Genomic DNA, 19,942 nt, shown 5'->3' with positions numbered 1-19,942 from the left:
AAAACCCAACAGAGATAACCAAAAACCCAACTGAGATAGCCCAAATTCCTCCTTTTGGGGTGCTCAGGGTCATCTTCCCCACCGGGGACAGCAAGGTCAGCCCCTGGAACACCCCAGAAATCCCTGGGACACCCCAAAACCACCCCAAAAACTCCTGGGACACCCCAAAAACCCGCGGGATACCCCAAAACCCAACTGTGATACCCAAAAATTCAACCGAGAGAGCCCAAAACCCAACTGAGATAGCTCAAAACTCAAGCAAGAGAGCCCAAATTCCTCCTTTTTGGGGTGCTCAGGGTCATCTTCCCCACCGGGGATGGCAAGGTGAGCCCCAAAACCACCCCAGGAATCCCTGGGACACCCCAAAAACCCCTGGGACACCCCAAAACCCAACAGAGAGAACCAAAAATTCAACCGAGAGAGCCCAAAACCCAACCGAGAGAGCCCAAATTCCTCCTTTTGGGGTGCTCAGGGTCACCTTCCCCACCGGGGACAGCAAGGTCAGCCCCTGGAACACCCCAGAAATCCCTGGGACACCCCAAAAACCCCTGGGATACCCCAAAAACCATCTGGGACACCCCAAAAACCCTTGGGACACCTCAAAAACCAACTGAGATACCCGAAAATCCCAACTAGATATCCTAAAACCCAACCGAGAGAGCCCAAATTCCTCCTTTTGGGGTGCTCAGGGTCACCTTCCCCATTGGGGACAGCAAGGTGAGCCCTGGGACACCCCAAAAACCCTTGGGACACCCCAAAATCCAATTAAGACACCCAAAAATCCAAACAAGATATCCCAAAACCCAACTGAGATATCCCGAAATCCAACTGGAACATCCCAAATTCTCCTTTTTTGGGGCTTCTGCCCCCCATTTTTGGGGTTCCCCAGGTGGTGCTCCCCCATTTTTGACCTGTTTTTCCCATTTTTGGGGTTCCCCAGGTGGTGCCCCCCCATTTTTTACCTGTTTTCCCATTTTTGGGGTTCCCCAGGTGGTGCTCCCCCATTTTTGACCCCTGTCTCCCCATTTTTGGGGTTCCCCAGGTGGTGCCCCCCCATTTTTGACCTGTTTTCCCATTTTTGGGGTTCCCCAGGTGGTGCCCCCCCATTTTTGATCCCTGTCTCCCCATTTTTGGGGTTCCCCAGGTGGTGCTCCCCCATTTTTTACCTGTTTTCCCATTTTTGGGGTTCCCCAGGTGGTGCTCCCCCATTTTTGACCTGTTTTTCCCATTTTTGGGGTTCCCCAGGTGGTGCTCCCCTGTAACCTGCTCCGCATGATCTGGAATGCTCAGAAAATTTTCCACATCAACTCCCGGCTGCCCTCGGACCTGCACCCCGTCAAGGTGGTGGAGGGTGAGTGGGGGGACCCCAAAATCCACCTGGGGAGGGGTCTCTGAACCCCAAAAAAAAAAAAGTGGATTTTGGGGGGGGATTTGGTCTCATCATAGTTCCCAAAAATGGATTGGAGGGACTTGGGAAGGGCCTGGGGGGGGATTTGGGGACCCACAAGAAGGTTCTGGAAGGATTTGGGGACCCCCAAGAAGGTTCTGGGGGAATTTAGGACCCCCAAGAAGGTTCTGGGGGGGGGTTTAAGAACTCTGAGAAAGTTCTGAGGGGTTCTCGGGGTCCCTCAGGAAGGTTCTGGAAGGTTCTTGAGTCCCTCAGGAAGCTGTGATGGGTTTGGGCTCCTTCTGGAAGGTTCTGGGAAGCTCTGATGGGTCTGGGATGCTCTGGAAGGTTGTGGAACATTCTGGGAAGCTGTGGTGGGTCTGGGGATGCTCTGGAAGGTTCTGGGAAGCTCTGGTGGGTTTAGGCTCCCTCTGGAAGGTTCTGGAAGGGTCTGGGATGCTCTGGAAGGTTCTGGGGATGCTCTGGTGGGTTTAGGCTCCCTCTGGAAGGTTCTGGGAAGCTCTGGAAGGGTCTGGGATGCTCTGGAAGGTTCTGGGAAGCTCTGGAAGGTTCTGGGGATGCTCTGGAAGGTTCTGGGATGCTCTGGAAGGTTCTGGAAGGTTCTGGGAAGCTCTGGAAGGTTCTGGGAAGCGCTGGAAGGGTCTGGGGATGCCCTGGAAGGTTCTGGAAGGGTCTGGGAAGCTGTGATGGGTTCTGGGGATGCTCTGGAAGGTTCTGGGGATGCTCTGGAAGGTTCTGGAAGGGTCTGGGATGCTCTGGAAGGGTCTGGGATGCTCTGGAAGGTTCCATCCCGCGCTGTGCCCCCAGGGGTGAAGGAGCTGAGCCGGAAGCTGGTGATCGTGAACGGGGAGGACCCGCTGAGCCGGCAGGCGCAGGAGAACGCCACGCTGCTCTTCAACATCCACCTGCGCTCCACGCTCTGCAGCCGCCGCATGGTGGAGGAGTTCCGGCTCAGCGGGGAGGCCTTCGACTGGCTGCTGGGGGAGATCGAGTCCAAGTTCAACCAGGCCATCGTGAGAGGGGGTCTGGGGTCCTTATTGGGGGGTTTGGGGTCGTTATTGGGGGGTTTGGGGTGGTTTGGGGTCGTTATTGGGGGGTTTGGGGTCAGATCTTGGACTGGCTGCTGGGGGAGATCGAGTCCAAGTTCAACCGGGCCATCATGAGAGGGGGCTGGGGGTCGTTATTGGGGGGTCTGGGGGGGTTTGGGGTCAGTATTGAGGGGTTTGGGGTCAGTATTGGGGGGTCTGGGGTCGTCACTGGGGGGTCTGGGGTCGTTATTGGGGGATTTGGGGTCAGATCTTGGACTGGCTGCTGGGGGAGATCGAGTCCAAGTTCAACCAGGCCATCGTGAGAGGGGGTCTGGGGGTCGTTATTGGGGGGTTTGGGGTCGTTATTGGGGGGTTTGGGGTGGTTTGGGGTCGTTATTGGGGGGTTTGGGGTCGGATCTTGGACTGGCTGCTGGGGGAGATCGAGTCCAAGTTCAACCAGGCCATCGTGAGAGGGGGTTTGGGGTCGTTATTGGGGGTCTGGGGGGGTTTGGGGTCGTTATTGAGGGGTTTAGGGTCAGTTTAGGGGTTCATGACCCACGTGTGACATTTTTGTGTCCCCATGTCCCCCCAGGCGCACCCCGGGGAGATGGTTTAGGGTCAGTTTTGGGGTTTGTCACCCCCTGTGACATTTCTGTGTCCCCCCAGGCGCACCCCGGGGAGATGGTTTAGGGGTTCATGACCCACGTGTGACATTTTTGTGTCCCCGTGTCCCCCCAGGCGCACCCCGGGGAGATGGTGGGCGCTCTGGCTGCGCAGTCCCTGGGCGAGCCGGCCACTCAGATGACGCTCAACACCTTCCACTACGCGGGGGTGTCGGCCAAGAACGTCACCCTGGGCGTGCCCCGCCTCAAGGAGCTCATCAACATCTCCAAGAAACCCAAAACTCCCTCCCTGACCGTGTTCCTGCTGGGCCAGAGCGCCCGCGACGCCGAGCGCGCCAAGGTGGCACCTGGGGACACCTCGGGGACACCTCGGGGACACCTCGGGGACACCTGGGAGATGGGAGGGGTTGGGGGGTTCTGGCGTGGTGGCCCTGTGGGGTTGTGTCTCGTCTTTGTCCCCACAACTCTGTGGTGGCTCTGTGGGTTGGTGTCACCTCTGTGTCTCCGTGTCTTGTGACTGTGCCATGTCCGCATTGTCCCCTGATTGTCCCCATTGTCCCCTGATTGTCCCCATTGTCCCCTGATTGTCCCCAGTGTCCCCTGACTGTCCCCATTGTCCCCAATGTCCCCACTGTCCCCTGATTGTCCCCATTGTCCCCTGATTGTCCCCATTGTCCTCTGATTGTCCCCATTGTCCCCTGATTGTCCCCATGTCCCCAGGACATCCTGTGCCGCCTGGAGCACATCACGCTCCCCATGTCCCCTGATTGTCCCCATTGTCCCCTGATTGTCCCCTGACCGTCCCCAATGTCCCCTGACTGTCCCCATTGTCCCCTGATTGTCCCCAATGTCCCCTGACCGTCCCCATTGTCCCCAGGACATCCTGTGCCGCCTGGAGCACACCGTGCTCCCCAGTGTCCCCTGACTGTCCCCAGTGTCCCCTGACTGTCCCCAATGTCCCCTGACTGTCCCCATTGTCCCCTGACTGTCCCAATGTCCCCAGGACATCCTGTGCCGCCTGGAGCACACCGTGCTCCCCAGTGTCCCCTGACTGTCCCAATGTCCCCAGTGTCCCCTGACTGTCCCCAATGTCCCCTAACTGTCCCCTGACTGCCCTCAGTGTCCTCTGACTGCCCCCAGTGTCCCCTGACTGTCCCAATGTCCCCAGTGTCCCCTGACTGTCCCCAATGTCCCCAGGACATCCTGTGCCGCCTGGAGCACACCACGCTGCGCAAGGTGACGGCCAACACCGCCATCTACTACGACCCGAACCCTCAGAGCACGGTGGTGGCCGAGGACCAGGAGTGGGTGAACGTTTACTACGAGATGCCCGACTTCGACGTGAGCCGCATCTCGCCCTGGCTGCTGCGCGTCGAGCTCGACCGCAAGCACATGACGGACCGCAAGCTGACCATGGAGCAGATCGCCGAGAAGATCAACGCCGGTGGGCTCTGGGGGGGTCCTGGAGGGGGCTTGAGGTAGTTTGGAGGGGATTTGGGGGGGCTTGAGGTAGTTTGAAGGGGGTTCTGAGAGTCCTGGAGGGGGCTTGAGGTAGTTTGGAGGGGATTTGGGGGGGCTTGAGGTAGTCTGGGGGGATCTGGGTGTCCTGGAGGGGGCTTGAGGTAGTTTGGAGGGGATTTGGGGGGCTTGAGGAAGTTTGGAGGGGGTTCTGAGAGTCCTGGAGGGGGCTCGAGGTAGTTTGGAGGGGATTTGGGGGGGGCTCGAGGTAGTCTGGGGGGATCTGGGGGTCTTGGAGGGGGCTCGAGGTAGTTTGGAGGGGATGTGGGGGGGCTTGAGGCAGTCTGGGGGGATCTGGGTATCCTGGAGGGGGCTTGAGGCAGTTTGGAGAGGGTTCTGAGAGTCCTGGAGGGGGCTCGACGTAGTTTGGAGGGGATCTGGGGGGGCTTGAGGTAGTTTGAAGGGGGTTCTGAGAGTCCTGGAGGGGGCTTGAGGTAATTTGGAGGGGATTTGGGGGTCTTGGAGGGGGTTTGAGGTGACCTGGAGGGGGTTTGAAGGAGCCTGGAGGGGGTTTTGGGGGTCCTGGAGGAGGTTTGAGGTAGTTTGGAGGGGATCTGGAGGTGATTGAGGTAGTTTAGAGAGGGTTCTGAGAGACCTGGAGGGAGTTTGAGGTGACCTGGAGGGGGCTTGAGGTAGTTTGGATGGGGTTCTGAGAGTCGTGGAGGGGGTTTGAAGGAGCCTGGAGGGGGTTTTGGGGGTCCTGGAGGAGGTTTGAGGTAGTTTGGAGGGGATCTGGGGGGGTTTGAGGTAGTTTGGAGGGGGGTTTTGGGGGGGTTTGAGGTCGTTTGGAGGGGGGTTTTGGGGGTCCTGAAGGGGGTTTTAGGGTGACACAGATGAGTTTTGAGGGTGTCTGAGGAGCTTACAGGGGGTCCTGGAGGGGTTTTGGGGTGACCTGAATGAGCTTTTGGTGTTTTTGGGATCCCTGAGTGACCTTTGAGAGATTTTGAGGTGACCTGGCTGAGTCTGGGGGTTCCTGGCCCATCTCTGGGGGTTTTGGGGTGCTGTGAGCCTGGGGGTGACCCTGTCCCCCACCCCGTGTCCCCACCCAGGCTTCGGTGACGACCTCAACTGCATCTTCAACGACGACAACGCCGAGAAGTTGGTGCTGCGCATCCGCATCATGAACAGCGACGAGAACAAGATGCAGGAGGTGGGAGGGGAACCTGGGGACACCTCGGGGGGCACCTCAGGGGGCACCTCAGGTGACCTGAGTGTCACCTGTCCCCTGGCCGTGTCCCCAGGAGGAGGAAGTGGTGGACAAGATGGACGACGACGTTTTCCTGCGCTGCATCGAGTCCAACATGCTGACGGACATGACCCTGCAGGGCATCGAGCAGATCAGCAAGGTGGGGACACCTGGTGGGGTCTGGGGACACCTGGTGGGGTTTAGGGACACCTGGAGAGGTCCAGGAGAGGTTGAGAGGGTTCCCAAGGATCACCTGGAAGGGTCCAGGAAAGGATGGGAGGTCCTCAGGGATACCAGGAGAGCTCCAAGGTGACCTTTAGAAGGTACCAGGAGATCTTGAGAAGGTTCAGGACACTCAAGATGACACCTGTGTACACCTGAGAAGGTCCCTGGGGGTCCCAGATCTCCAGGTAGATCTTGAGGAACACCTGGAGCTCTCTGTGGAGACTTCTGGGAGCTTCCAAGAGACCTTTAGAAGGTCCAGGACACCTGTGGTGACACCTGAGAAAATCTTTGAGTACCACCAGGTGCTCTGAGGGCTTCCAGGTCTCCAGGTAGAACCTGAGGAACACCTGGAGCTCTCTGTGGAGACTTTGGGGATCTTCCAAGAGACCTTTAGGAGGTTCAAAGGTGTTCCTTGGTGACACCCGGTGACCCCTGTCCCCACCTGGCCAGGTGTACATGCACCTGCCCCAGACAGACAACAAGAAGAAGATCATCATCACCGAGGACGGCGAGTTCAAGGCTCTGCAGGAGTGGATCCTGGAGACCGACGGCGTCAGCCTGATGCGCGTGCTGAGCGAGAAGGACGTGGATCCCGTCCGGACAACGTCCAATGACATCGTGGAGATCTTCACTGTGAGTCACCTGGGCACACCTGGGGGGTGAGGGACACACCTGGGCACACCTGGGGGTGGGAGGGACACACCTGGGCACACCTGGGGGGGGAGGGACACACCTGGGGTCTCATGGACCCTGTATGGACAATGTCCAGTGACATCGTGGAGATCTTCACTGTGAGTCACTTGGGCACACCTGGGGGGTGAGGGACACACCTGGGCACACCTGGGCACATGTGGGGGTCAGGGACACACCTGGATCTCCAGGCTGATGGGATCCCCTGAGCCCTGGCTCTCAGGGATTCCCACCCTGGATCTCAGGGATTCCCACCCTGGATCTCAGGCATTCCCACCCCTGGATCTCAGGCATTCCCACCCCTGGATCTCAGGGATCCCCACCCCTGGATCTCAGGGATCCCCCCGAATTTCGGGGCTCCCCCTGACGGCTCCCCCATGGCGGGCAGGTCCTGGGCATCGAGGCGGTGCGGAAGGCTCTGGAGCGGGAGCTGTACCACGTCATCTCCTTCGACGGCTCCTACGTCAACTACCGGCACCTGGCGCTGCTGTGCGACACCATGACCTCGAGGGGACACCTGATGGCCATCACCCGGCACGGCGTCAACCGCCAGGACACCGGGCCCCTCATGAAGTGCTCCTTCGAGGAGACGGTGAGGGAATGGGGTGGGGATGGGGGAATGGGGTTTGGGATGGGGGAATGGGGTGGGAATTGGGGTGGGGATGGGGGAATTGGGGTTGGGGTTGGGGAATGGGGTTTGTGATGGGAATGGGAATTGGGGTGGGAACTGGGATGGTGTCAACCGCCAGGACACACCAGGTCCTTCATGAAGGAAAGGGCAGGAATGGGGGGGGAATGGGGTGGGGAAATGGGAATTGGGGTTGGAATTGGGGTGGGAAATGGGGTTTGGGATGGGAATGGGAATTGGGGTGGGAGTGGCAATTAGGGTGGTGTCCACCACCAGGACACACCAGGTCCCTCATGAAGTGCTCCTTTGAGGAGATGGGGTGGGAATGGGGTTTGGGAATGGGGTTTAGGATGGGAATGGGAATTGGGGTGGGAACTGGGATGGTGTCCACCACCAGGACACACCAGGTCCCTCATGAAGTGCTCCTTTGGGGAGACAGTGCAGGAAGGGGGTGGGAACGGGGAATTGGGGGTGAGAGAGGGGTTTGAGGAGTGGGAATGGGGGAATAGAGGTGGGAATGGGGATTTGGTTTGGGATGTAAGAATTGGGGGAGGGAGTGGGGTTTGGGGTGGGAATGAGGATTGGGAATGAGGTTTGGGGATAGGAATGGGGTGGGAGTGGGGAAATGGGATGGGAGCTGGGTTTGGGGCTGGGAATGGGGATGGGAGTGATTTTGGGGTTGATGTCCTGATGGAGGCAGCTACCCATGGCGGGGAGAGCGACCCCATGAAGGGATTTTTGGGTCGGGAAATGGGGGAATTCTGGGGGCATTTTATAGGATTTGGGGGTGTTTTGAAGGATACGGAGCGTTTTGACAGATTTAGGGGCTCAAGGCTGATTTTGGGGTGTCCCCCATCTCAGGTTGATGTCCTGATGGAGGCAGCTGCCCACGGGGAGAGTGACCCCATGAAGGGAGTGTCCGAGAACATCATGCTGGGCCAGCTGGCCCCGGCCGGCACCGGCTGCTTCGATCTCCTGCTGGACGCCGAGAAATGCAAACACGGCATGGAAATCCCCAGCGCCCTGCCCGGGCTCGGCGTCGGCGGCTGTGAGTCCCCAAAACCCGGGGGGACACCCCTGGGGAAACCCTGGGGCCACACCTGGGGAAATGGGGACACACCTGGGAACAGCCCTGGGGAAATGGGGACACCCCTGAGAAAACCCCTGGGGAAATGGGACACCCATGGGAAGAGCCCTGGGGAAATGGGGACACACCTGGGGAAATGGGGACACCCCTGGGGACACCCTTGGGGAAATGGGGCACCCATGGGAAGAGCCCTGGGGAAATGGGGACACACCTGGGGACACCCTTGGGGAAATGGGGACACCCCTGGGGACACCCTTGGGGAAATGGGGCACCCATGGGAAGAGCCCTGGGGAAATGGGGACACACCTGGGGACACCCCTGGGGAAATGGGGACACCCCTGGGGACACCCTTGGGGAAATGGGGACACCCCTGGGGAAATGGGGACACCCCTGGGAACAGCCCTGGGGAAATGGGGACACCCCTGGGGAAATGGGGACACCCCTGGGGAAATGGGGACACCCCTGGGAACAGCCCTGGGGAAATGGGGACACCCTTGGGGAAATGGGGACACACCTGGGAACAGCCCTGGGGAAATGGGGACACCCCTGGGGACACCCCTGGTGAAATGGGGACACCCCTGTGAACAGCCCTGGGGAAATGGGGACACACCCCTGGAAAAAGGGGACACCCCTGGGGATAGCACTGGGGAAATGGGGACAGCCCTTGGGACAGCCCTGGGGAAATGGGGACACCCCTGAGAAAACCCCTGGGGAAATGGGACACCCATGGGAAGAGCCCTGGGGAAATGGGGACACCCCTGGGGACACCCCTGGGGAAATGGGGGCACCCCTGGGGAAACCCCTGGGGAAATGGGGACACCCCTGGGGAAATGGGGACACCCCTGGGAACAGCCCTGGGGAAATGGGGACACCCTTGGGGAAATGGGGACACCCCTGGGGAAATGGGGACACCCCTGGGAACAGCCCTGGGGAAATGGGGACACCCTTGGGGAAATGGGGACACACCTGGGAACAGCCCTGGGGAAATGGGGACACCCCTGGGGACACCCCTGGTGAAATGGGGACACCCCTGTGAACAGCCCTGGGGAAATGGGGACACACCCCTGGAAAAAGGGGACACCCCTGGGGATAGCACTGGGGAAATGGGGACAGCCCTTGGGACAGCCCTGGGGAAATGGGGACACCCCTGAGAAAACCCCTGGGGAAATGGGACACCCATGGGAAGAGCCCTGGGGAAATGGGGACACCCCTGGGGACACCCCTGGGGAAATGGGGGCACCCCTGGGGAAACCCCTGGGGAAATGGGGACACCCCTGGGGAAACCCTGGGGACACCCCTGGAAAATGGGGACACCCCTGGGGACACCCGTGGGGAAATGGGGACACCCCTGGGAAAATGTGGGACACCCCAAGGGTGGTGGTGGTGGTGACACAAAGACCCCCAACATCACCATGGCCACCACTGTCACCCTGTCCTGGTCACCTGGTGTCCCCCCAGATGTTGGTGTCCCCCCAGATGTTGGTGTCCCCCATATTTTGGGGTTCCCCCCGATTTTGGGGTGCCCCTGACCCCTCTCTCTCTCTCTCTGTCTCTCCACAGCCACCGGGATGTTCTTTGGCTCGGCCCCCAGCCCCATGGGGGCCATGTCCCCGGCCATGACCCCCTGGAACCAGGGGGCCACCCCGGCCTACGGCGCCTGGTCCCCCAGCGTGGGTACGTGGGGGCAACTGGGACGGACTGGGAGGGACTGGGATGGCTCTGGGGGGCATTTTGGGGTGTCCTGGGGTGGGTTTTGGGGGGCTTGGATGGGTAAGAAGGGTCTGGGGTGAAATGGGGGGCACTGGGATGGGTGTGGGGAGGGGATTTGGGGTCTGTTTGGGGGGATCCTGGGGCGGTTTGGGGTGTTCTGGGGTGGGTTTTGGTGTCTTGGGCTGGAGTTGGAGTTGATTTTGGGGGGTCTCAGGTTGTTTGGAGCTCAGGTTTTGGGGTCTCAGGTTGTGTCTTTGGGATCTCAGGCTGTATTTGGGGCTGGTTTTTGGGGTCCCCCTGACCCCCTTTTTTCCCCCCACAGGCAGTGGGATGACCCCGGGTGGGGCCAGGCTGGTTTGGGGGTCTCAGGTTCTGTCTGGGGCTGGTTTTGGGGTCTCAGGCTGTATTTGGGGTCCCCCTGACCCCCTTTTTTCCCCCCACAGGCAGCGGGATGACCCCGGGTGGGGCCGGGTTCTCCCCCAGCGCCGCCTCCGACGCCTCCGGTTTCAGCCCCGGTTACTCCCCGGCCTGGTCACCCACACCCGGCTCACCGGGGTCACCCGGGCCCTCCAGCCCCTACATCCCCTCCCCCGGTGAGTACAGCCCCAAAAACACCCCTGAAACACCCTAAAATACCCCCAAAATAACCCCAAATAACCCTGAATAACCCTGAATACACACAAACCCCTAACAACACCCTGAAACACCCTAAAATACCCCCAAATAACCCACAATAACCCTAAATACACACAAACCCCTAAAAACACCCTGAAACACCCCTAAAATATCCCCTAAATAACCCCAAATAACCCTAAATACACACAAACCCCTAACAACACCCCGAAACACCCTAAAATACCCCCTAAATAACTCACAATAACCCTGAATACACACAAACCCCTGACAACACCCCGAAACACCCTAAAATACCCCCTAAATAACTCACAATAACCCTGAATACACACAAACCCCTGACAACACCCCGAAACACCCTAAAATACCCCCTAAATAACCCCAAATAACCCTGAATAACCCTGAATACACACAAGCCCCTAACAACACCCTGAAACACTCTAAAGTACCATGTAACACCCTAGCAACACCCTAAAACACACTGAAACGCCCCCAAATACCCAATACAGCCCCTCAGTGAGCCCTACAACACCCGAACACCCCCTCAAAAAGAGACCCCAAACACTCCACAACACCCGAACACCCCCTCAAAGGGCCCCACGACACCCCCACAGAGACCCACAACACCCCAACACTACCTCAAAGGGCCCCCCAACACCTCCAACACCTACACAACACCCCGACCACCCCTGCAACACCCTGTCCAGTGCCCTGCTGACCCCCTGTGTCCCCTCTCCGCAGGTGGGGCCATGTCCCCCAGCTACAGCCCGACGTCCCCCGCCTACGAGCCGCGGTCACCGGGGGGCTACACCCCGCAGAGCCCCAGCTACAGCCCCACCTCGCCCAGCTACAGCCCCACTTCCCCCAGTTACAGCCCCACCTCGCCCAACTACAGCCCCACCTCACCCAGTTACAGCCCGACCTCTCCCAGTTACAGCCCCACCTCGCCCAGTTACAGCCCGACCTCGCCCAGTTACAGCCCCACGTCACCGAGCTACAGCCCCACGTCTCCCAGTTACAGCCCGACCTCTCCCAGTTACAGCCCCACCTCGCCCAGCTACAGCCCAACCTCTCCCAGTTACAGCCCAACCTCTCCCAGTTACAGCCCCACCTCGCCCAGCTACAGCCCCACTTCTCCCAGTTACAGCCCCACTTCTCCCAGTTACAGCCCAACCTCTCCCAGTTACAGCCCGACCTCTCCCAGCTACAGCCCCACCTCGCCCAACTACAGCCCCACCAGCCCCAACTACACCCCGACCTCGCCGAGCTACAGCCCCACCTCTCCCAGTTACAGCCCCACCAGCCCCAACTACACCCCGACCTCGCCCAACTACAGCCCCACCTCTCCCAGTTACAGCCCCACCTCCCCCAGTTACAGCCCCACCTCTCCCAGTTACTCCCCATCCAGCCCCCGCTACACCCCGCAGTCGCCCACCTACACCCCCAGCAGCCCCAGTTACAGCCCCAGCAGCCCCAGTTACAGCCCCACGTCGCCCAAGTACACCCCGACCTCGCCCAGCTACAGCCCCAGCTCCCCCGAGTACACCCCGACCTCGCCCAAGTACAGCCCCACCTCGCCCAAGTACAGCCCCACGTCCCCCAAGTACAGCCCCACCTCGCCCACCTACAGCCCCACCACGCCCAAGTACAGCCCCACCTCGCCCACCTACAGCCCCACCTCGCCCGTCTACACCCCGACGTCGCCCAAGTACAGCCCCACCTCGCCCACCTACAGCCCCACCTCGCCCAAGTACAGCCCCACGTCGCCCACCTACAGCCCCACGTCACCCAAGGGCTCCACGTACAGCCCCACATCCCCCGGCTACAGCCCCACGTCGCCGACCTACAGCCTCACCAGCCCGGCCATCAGCCCCGACGACAGCGACGACGACAACTGAGCACATCGGCATGGGGGCGGGGTTGTTGTCACCCCAAAAACACCCCCCAGGCCATGGGGGTGACCCCCAAATCAATATGGGGACGGGGTTGTTGTCACCCCCAAAAAACTCTGTGTCAATATTGGATTGGGGTAGTTGTCACCCCAAAAACAACCCATCAGTATTGGATCTGGGTTGTTGTCACCCCCAAAAACCCCCCAGACCGTGGGGGTGACCCCAGATTTGATTTGGGGATGTGGTTGTTGTCACCCCCCCCCAAAAACCTGACATCCATGTGGGATTGGGGTAGTTGTCACCCCAAAAAAACCCCTAAATCAATATTGGATTGGGGTTGTTGTCACCCCAAACCCCCCAGGCCGTGGGGGGTGACCCCAAAATTGATTTGGGGCTGTGGTTGTTGTTGGCACCCCTCAGAAACCCCACATCAGTACGGGGTCAAAGGTGTCACCCCTGAACCCCCAAGTTCTAACGGGGTCGGGGTTGTTGTCACCCCCACAGGCCGTGGGGGTGACCCCAAAATTTACCCAGGAATGTCACCCCCGCTTTGAAATGGGGTTGGGGGTGTGTCACCCCCAAAAACCACCCAAAATTCTCTGGGGTTGTCACCCCCCAAAACCATTGAGGGTGACCCCAACTCCCAACGACACCCCCAAATTGAGGGGGGGGGGGGGGGGTTGGGGTTGTCACCCCCCTGAGTCCCCACAGGATTTTGGGGTGACCCTAAAGTTTGGGGTGACCCCCAAGCTGGCAGGTGACACCAAAGGGTGGTGATGCCAAATTTGGGGTGACCCCTAAATTCGGAGTCACCCCCAAAGTTGGAGACAAGTTTGAGGGGGAACCCCTAAATCGGGGGGGACCCCTAAATTGGGGTGAAACCCTTAAAATTGGGGGGTCGATCCCCAAACTGGGCTCTACCCCTTAAATTTGGGGGTGACCCCCAAGTCGAGGGTGACCCCCCCCTTTTGGGGTGGGGGAGGGGCAGGCGTGGGAGCCCCCCCTGATTTTGGGGGAGCCCGTGGGGGGGGGAGGGGCGTTGTAATTTATGGGGTCGTTCGTTAATGGGGTGGGGGGTGGGGGTGGGGCTCGGTGGCGGTTTTGGGGGTTCGGGGGTTTTGGGGGTCCTTTGCCCCTCCCCCACCCCTCCTTGTTTTGCTGTTTTCACTTTTGGGGTTGTTGGGGCGGGGGGAGGGGAAGCGAATTTCGGGGAGTTTCGAGTTTTGCGGAGAAATCAATAAAAGTTTTACTGATTTTCACCTGTGACTCTTTTTGGGGGAGGGACAAGGGAGGGGACACCCCCAAACTCTCAGATGACATTTTGGGGTGTCCTGTGTCATTCTGAACCCTCTCAGGTGACATTTTGGTGTACCCTGGTGGCCTCCAACCCCCTTGGGTGACATTTTGGGGTGTCCAGGTCCCCCTGAACCCATTTTGGGGTGTCCTGGAGCCCTCCAATCCCCTCTCAATCGCACTTTGGGGTCTCCAGGTCCCCATGACCCCTTTTTGGGGACCATTTTGGGGTCACATTTCGGAGTCCCCAAGTCACGTGCGTCCCCTTTCGGCGGGAAACGCCGAGGCCCCGCCCACATAGGGAGGAGCCAATCGCAGCCCGCCTTGTTCCATATATGGCGATGAGGGGCGTGGCCAGCAGAGAGCGCGGGCGCTGAGGGGGCGGGGCCTCGCAGTGTCATGGCGGTGCCCTCAGCTGAGGGTGCGCGTGAGGGGAGGGGGGGCAGGAGGTTTTTGGGGGAATTTTGGGGGATTTTGGGGGGATTTGGGGACCCCCAGGGGGGGTGACGGGAGTGGGGGCGGGGCTCTGACCTCTCCCCTCCCCCCACAGCCCCTCAGGGGGTCCCCAAATCCCCGGGACCCCTCAGGACGCGGCCCCGGAGGAGCCCGGAGCGATCGAGTGAGTTTTTGGGTTTTTTTTTGTGGGGGATTTTTGAGGGAGGGTCTTTGACTCTCTGAGGGTTTTGGGGGGTCCCTGACACCCCTCGGTCCCCTCAGGTTCTTCCCGTACGAGCTGAGCCGCCCCCCCCGCCAGATTTGGGGGCTCGGGAGGAATTCGCGCGGCGCCCCGAAAATTTCCTGCGAGGCTGCAAATGGTGAGAGATCCCCCCCGAAAAAAGAAAAGACCTCTCAAGATCACCCCAAAACCTCCCTAAATCATCCCCAAAACCTCCTTAAATCATCCCCAAAAACTTCCTTAAATCACCCCAAAAAACCACCCTATATCACCCCACAACCGCCCTAAATCATCCCCAAAACCTCCCTAAATCATCCCCAAAAACTTCTTAAATCACCCCGAAAAATCTCCTTAAATCACCCCGAAAAGCTTCCTTAAATCACCCAAAACCTCCCTAAATTACCAAAAAAACCCTAAATCACTCTAAAAGCTCTCTAAAACACCCTAAAAAACCTCCCTCAATCACCCCAAAAAACCTCTGTAAACCACCCCAAAAAACTTAACCTAAATCATCCCGAAAAATCTCCCTAAATCATCCCAAAACCTCTCTTAATCACCCCAAAAAACCTCCCAAAATCAACCCCAAACCCCCCGGTCCTCCTGGTGGGGGGCGATTTGGGGTCTTGGGGAGGTGACAATGGGGGTCCCCCACACCTGGGAATCCCCTGAGGGGGCATTTTGGGGTCTCGAGGAAGTAGAAATGGGGGTCCCCAACACCTGGGGATTACCTGGGGGGGATATTTTGGGGTCCCCAGGGGGTGACAATGGGGTTGTCCCCTCAGGGGGTATTTTGGGGTTCCCCAGGGGGTGACAATGGGGGTGTCCCCACACCTGGGGGGGACATTTTGGGGTCCCAGGGGGTGACAATGGGGGTGTCCCCTCAGGGCCCCCGATGGCTCCTGTGTCCTGACCTGCAGCAACGACAACGCCCTGAGGATCTTCGACCTCCCCCTCCCCCCGGGACCCCCCCGGCACCGCCCCTGCCCGAGCTGGTGGGTGGGGGCTGGGGGGGGGGCACTGGGGGGAAACTGGAGAGGTTTGGGGGGTCATGGGGGATTTGAGGGGTCTGGGATGGTTTTGGGTCACAGGGGGGATTTGGGGGAGCTGGGAGGGGTCTTGGGGGGGATTAGGGGGGCTAGGGGTCACTCAGGGTCACTCGGGGGTTACTCTGGGTCACTCAGGGGTCACTGGGGTCACTCTCTGGTCACTATTGGTCACTCTGTGGTCACTCTGGGTCACTCTGTTGTCACTCTGGGTTACAGGTCCCGGCCTTGCAGGTGGCCGATTGCAGGTGGCCGAAGGTGACACCATCTACGACTTCACCTGGTACCCCCTGATGGACTCCAACCAGCCCTCCACCTGCCTGTGAGCTACTGGGATGTACTGGGAGGGACTGGGATGTACTGGGAGGGACTGGGAGGGGGTAAGAGGTACTGGGAGGGGACTGGGAGAGGACTGGGAGGGTTACTGGAAAGAGAATGGAGGCACTGGGATGAACTGGTTGTTACTGGGATGAACTGGGAGGGGTGTACAGGGAGCAGAGGAGCTTCCTGGGAGGTCACTACTGTCCATACTGGTCCATACTGGTCCATACTGGGCAGGGTGGCCGCCAGCAGCCGTGACAACCCCGTGCACCTTTGGGACGCCTTCGATGGGACCCTGCGGGGGTCGTTCCGTGCCCACAACCACCTGGTGGGTACTGGGGGAACTGGGAGGGACTGGGAGCAACTGGGGGGAAACTGAGGGGAAAAAGGCACCTGAGGTGGGGGGGGAAACCCCTTGCAGGGTTTTGGGGTTTGGGACCCCTCAGATGCCTGGAGGTGTTTTTGGGATCACAGAGATGATTTCCCACTTTAATGGGAAGAGTTTTGGGGTTTCCCCAGTACCTGGGTGGGGTTGGAGTTTTAGGGTCCCCCTTGATGTCCTGGGGTTGATTTTGGGGTTGGGGTCTCCCCTGATGTCCCAGTGGATTTTGGGGTTGGGGTCCCCCCTGATGTCCCAGGGTGGATTTTGGGGTTGGGGTCCCCCCTGATGTCCCGGGGTGTTTTGGGGTCCCCCAGGACGAGCCGGTGGCCCCCCACTCTCTGGCCTTTGCCCCCGATGGCTCCTGGCTCCTGGGGGGCTTCGACGGCGCCATCCGAGAGTTCCCGACCGAGCGGCCGGGGAGGAGCGGCCATGAGAGAGTGCTGAGGGGTGAGGGGCGGGGCTAAAGAGGGCGGGGCCAAAGGGGGTGGGGCTATAGGGGGAGGGATCCTGGGGTGGGGAGGGGGCTGTTCCCCCCCTTTATTTGGGGGAAAATTGGGATTTTGATGGCAGGGATGGGAGTAAAGGGGGAGTGGGTCTAAAGGGAAAGGGGGCGTGGCCTGAATTGAAAGGGGCGGTGCTTAAAGGGAAAGGGGTGGGGCCTAAAGGGGCGGGGCTGGGGTGGTTCTCTTTATTTGGAGGGAAATTGGGGTTTTGGTGCAGGGAAGGGGGTGGGGCTTAGTTGGGTGTGGTCATAGGGTGGGGAAGGGGAATTCCTTTGTTTTGGGGGAAAGGGGCGTGGCCTGGATGGCTGGGGTTAAAAGGGGAGGGATCTTGGGGGTGTGGTTGGAGGGGTTGAGGGATTTGGGGGGAGTGGGCGGGGCCTAAAGGGGAGGGGCAGGACAGAGCTTAAATGGGTGTGGCACATGGGGCGTGGCTTTGATGGGCGTGGGCCAATGAAAGGCGGGAGTTGAGTGGGTGGAGCCCAAGGGAGTGTGACCTCACTGATGGGGCGTGGCCTCACCTTTGTCTCCACCCCCACAGAAGGTGGGCGGGGCCAGCGAGGCCTGATTGGCTGCCTGGCCTTCAGCCCCAGCCAATCACTGTTCGCCTGCGGCTCCTATGGGCGGAGCCTGGGGCTGTACCCGCTGGAAGGGGGCGGGGCCGTGGCGCTCTGGCCCCGCCTCCCGGCCGCGCCCACTCACCTGCGCTTCAGCCCCTGCGGGACTCACCTGTACGCGGGGGGGAGGAAGGTGGGTGTGGCTTGGGAGTGGGCGTGGTTTCTGGGATGGGCGTGGTCTCAGTTCTGGGGGTGGCACCCCCAACTGGGCGTGGCTTTAGGGGCGGGGTTTGGGCCTCTCCCATTGTACTGGGTGTGGCTTTGTGGGCGTGGTTTATGGGAGGGGTAGTTGTTTGCTCATTTGGGGGCGTGGCTGCCGTCCTGATGGGCGTGTCCCTGGCTGGCCCCGCCCCCCAGGACCGCCACATCCTGTGCTGGGACCTTCGTGTCCCCGATCGTCCCCTCCTGGCGCTGCCGCGGCGCGTGGCCACCAACCAGCGCGTGACCTTCGACCTCGACCCGTGAGTGACCCCCCCAAAAACTGGGACACCTTTTGGGGACGCCCTGGACACCTGGGACAACTTTAGAGGGGAATTTTGAGGGTCCTGGACACTTGGGTCCCCTTTTAGAGAGGATTTTGGGGGTCCTAAACACCTGGGTCACCTTCTTGGGGACATCCTGGACACCTGGGCCAACTTTTGGGGATGTCCTGGACACCTGAGTTATTTTTGGGGGATCCAAGAACCCTGGGTCTGTTTTTTGGGGGGTTTTGAGGGACCCCTTTGTCTCATTGTCCCCTCGTGCCCCCCTGCCCCAGGTCGGGACAGTTCCTGGTCAGCGGTGACACCGATGGCTTTGTCACCGTGTGGGACACCCTGACCCCCCCCGGGCCCGGGGACCCCCCCCCCCCCGAGCTGCCCCCCGTCCTTCGCTTCCGCGCCCTCCGCGACTGCGTCAACGGCACCAGGTAACACCCCCCAAAAAACTGGGGATCCCCCTCCCCAAAATACCTGTGACCACCCCAAACATCTGAGACCCCCCCCAAAATATCCCCCAAATTCTCCCCTTGGTCACCCCAAACTCCTCAGATGGTTCCACTGAGGCTCCACCTCAAATCCACTCAAATTCCCCCAAATTTCCCCCCAAAATCTTTGCCCCAAATTTCCACTCCAACCCCCCCAAATTTCATTAAATTCCCCAAATTTCCTCCCCCTATTTTCACCTCAAATTTTCACCCAAATCCCTCAAATTTTTACCCCAAACTCCCCTTAGTTCCCCAAATTTCCTCCCCAATTTCCACCCCCGAATCTCTCCAAACCCCCCCAATTCCTACCCCAAATTTCCACCCCAGATTTTCCTCCCCCCAGCCTCCACCCCAAAATCTCCCAATTTCCACCCCAAATCCCTCAAATTTTCCCCCAAATTTCCCCCCCAGCCTCCACCCCTGGCTGCCTCTCCTGGCCACGGCCTCGGGCCAGCGGCTCTTCCCGGCGCCGTGGGACAGTGACAGCGAGCAGGAGGGGACAGAGGACGGGCCAGCCCCGGGAGGGGACATCCGGCTGCAGCTCTGGTGGTGGGGACCCGACAGCCCCCGGGGACAGCGGTGATTGTCACCTGCCTGGGGACACCAGCGAGTGTCACCTCCCTGGGGACACTGGAACTGGTGATTGTCACCTCCCTGGGGACACCAGTGAGTGTCACCTCCCTGGGGACAGCGGTGATTGTCATCTCCATGGGGACACCAGTGAGTGTCACCTCCCCGGGGACACCAGTGAGTGTTACCTGCCTGGGGACACTGGAACTGGTGATTGTCACCTCCCTGGGGACACCAGCGAGTGTCACCTGCCTGGGGACAGCGGTGATTGTCACCTCCCTGGGGACACTGGGACTGGTGATTGTCACCTCCCCCGGGGACACCAGTGAGTGTCACCTGCCTGGGGACACTGCAGATTGTCACCTCCCTGGGGACACCAGGACCAGCGATTGTCACCTCCCCAGGTGACCGAGTGTCACTCCCTTGGGGACACTGGGACTGGTGATTGTCACCCTCCCTGGGGACATTGAGACTGGTTATGGTCACCTCCCTTGAAGACACCAATTGTCACCTCCTTGGGATCACCAGGAGCAGCGATTGTCACCCTCCCTGAGGACACTGAGTGTCACCCCCTTGGGGACACTGGGACTGTTATTGTCACCTTCCTGAGGACACTGAGTGTCACCCCCTTGGGGACAGCAGCCAGGACACCCCCAGGGACACCGTGACCATGGACACCGAGTGTCACCGTCCTGGTGGCACCGAGTGTCACCTGTCTGGGGACACCCTTGGGGACACCGGGATCAGCCACTGCACTTCTGCCAGTGGTGACACCTCTGGGGACACCAATTGTCACCCACGCCGGGGACAGTGACTGTCACCCTTGGGGGCCACGAATGTCACCCTGGACACCCCAAATGTCACCCTGGGGTCACCAGCACTGACCCCTGGAGGGTCACAGGCCCCTGGGGACCCCAAATGTCACCCCCAGGTCTGGGTTGTACTAAA

At 60.0% G+C, this 19,942-nt stretch overlaps 2 protein-coding genes across 2 annotated transcripts in view; both read left to right on the top strand.

Moving 5' to 3' along the window:
* POLR2A (RNA polymerase II subunit A) overlaps positions 1-12,780 on the top strand; it is a 23,145-nt gene extending 10,365 nt beyond the window's left edge. Inside the window, exons 8-19 of the mRNA XM_088155219.1 lie at positions 1,246-1,351; positions 2,216-2,421; positions 3,175-3,399; positions 4,257-4,503; positions 5,627-5,727; positions 5,819-5,923; positions 6,439-6,621; positions 7,067-7,270; positions 8,168-8,354; positions 9,954-10,067; positions 10,547-10,696; positions 11,478-12,780. Of these exons, the coding sequence (XP_088011345.1) occupies positions 1,246-1,351; positions 2,216-2,421; positions 3,175-3,399; positions 4,257-4,503; positions 5,627-5,727; positions 5,819-5,923; positions 6,439-6,621; positions 7,067-7,270; positions 8,168-8,354; positions 9,954-10,067; positions 10,547-10,696; positions 11,478-12,634 (2,985 nt within the window). The 3' untranslated portion in view covers positions 12,635-12,780. The remainder of the gene's footprint in view (positions 1-1,245; positions 1,352-2,215; positions 2,422-3,174; positions 3,400-4,256; positions 4,504-5,626; positions 5,728-5,818; positions 5,924-6,438; positions 6,622-7,066; positions 7,271-8,167; positions 8,355-9,953; positions 10,068-10,546; positions 10,697-11,477) is intronic.
* Positions 12,688-19,942, top strand: WRAP53 (WD repeat containing antisense to TP53). Its single transcript, XM_088155237.1, has 12 exons — positions 12,688-12,693; positions 14,223-14,342; positions 14,472-14,540; positions 14,639-14,736; positions 15,482-15,633; positions 15,860-15,962; positions 16,199-16,289; positions 16,658-16,790; positions 17,385-17,593; positions 17,818-17,921; positions 18,218-18,367; positions 18,836-19,942. Exons 1-12 carry the CDS (start codon positions 12,688-12,690, stop codon positions 19,005-19,007), a joined length of 1,407 nt encoding a protein of 468 aa, XP_088011363.1. The 3' UTR covers positions 19,008-19,942.

The sequence above is a fragment of the Sturnus vulgaris genome, chromosome 36, assembly GCF_052056855.1.
Source record: "Sturnus vulgaris isolate bStuVul1 chromosome 36, bStuVul1.hap1, whole genome shotgun sequence".
NCBI lineage: Eukaryota > Metazoa > Chordata > Aves > Passeriformes > Sturnidae > Sturnus > Sturnus vulgaris.
The sequence above is the reverse complement of the archived record's forward strand: the minus strand, read 5'-3'. Positions and strand labels throughout refer to the sequence as shown.

Excerpts from the sequence above, each read along its gene's own strand:
- WRAP53 (XM_088155237.1), top strand. Across the intron at positions 16,290-16,657 it reads TCCGTGCCCACAACCACCTG|GACGAGCCGGTGGCCCCCCA; the intron begins GTGGGTACTGGG and ends GGGGTCCCCCAG. Across the intron at positions 17,594-17,817 it reads TGTACGCGGGGGGGAGGAAG|GACCGCCACATCCTGTGCTG; the intron begins GTGGGTGTGGCT and ends CCCGCCCCCCAG.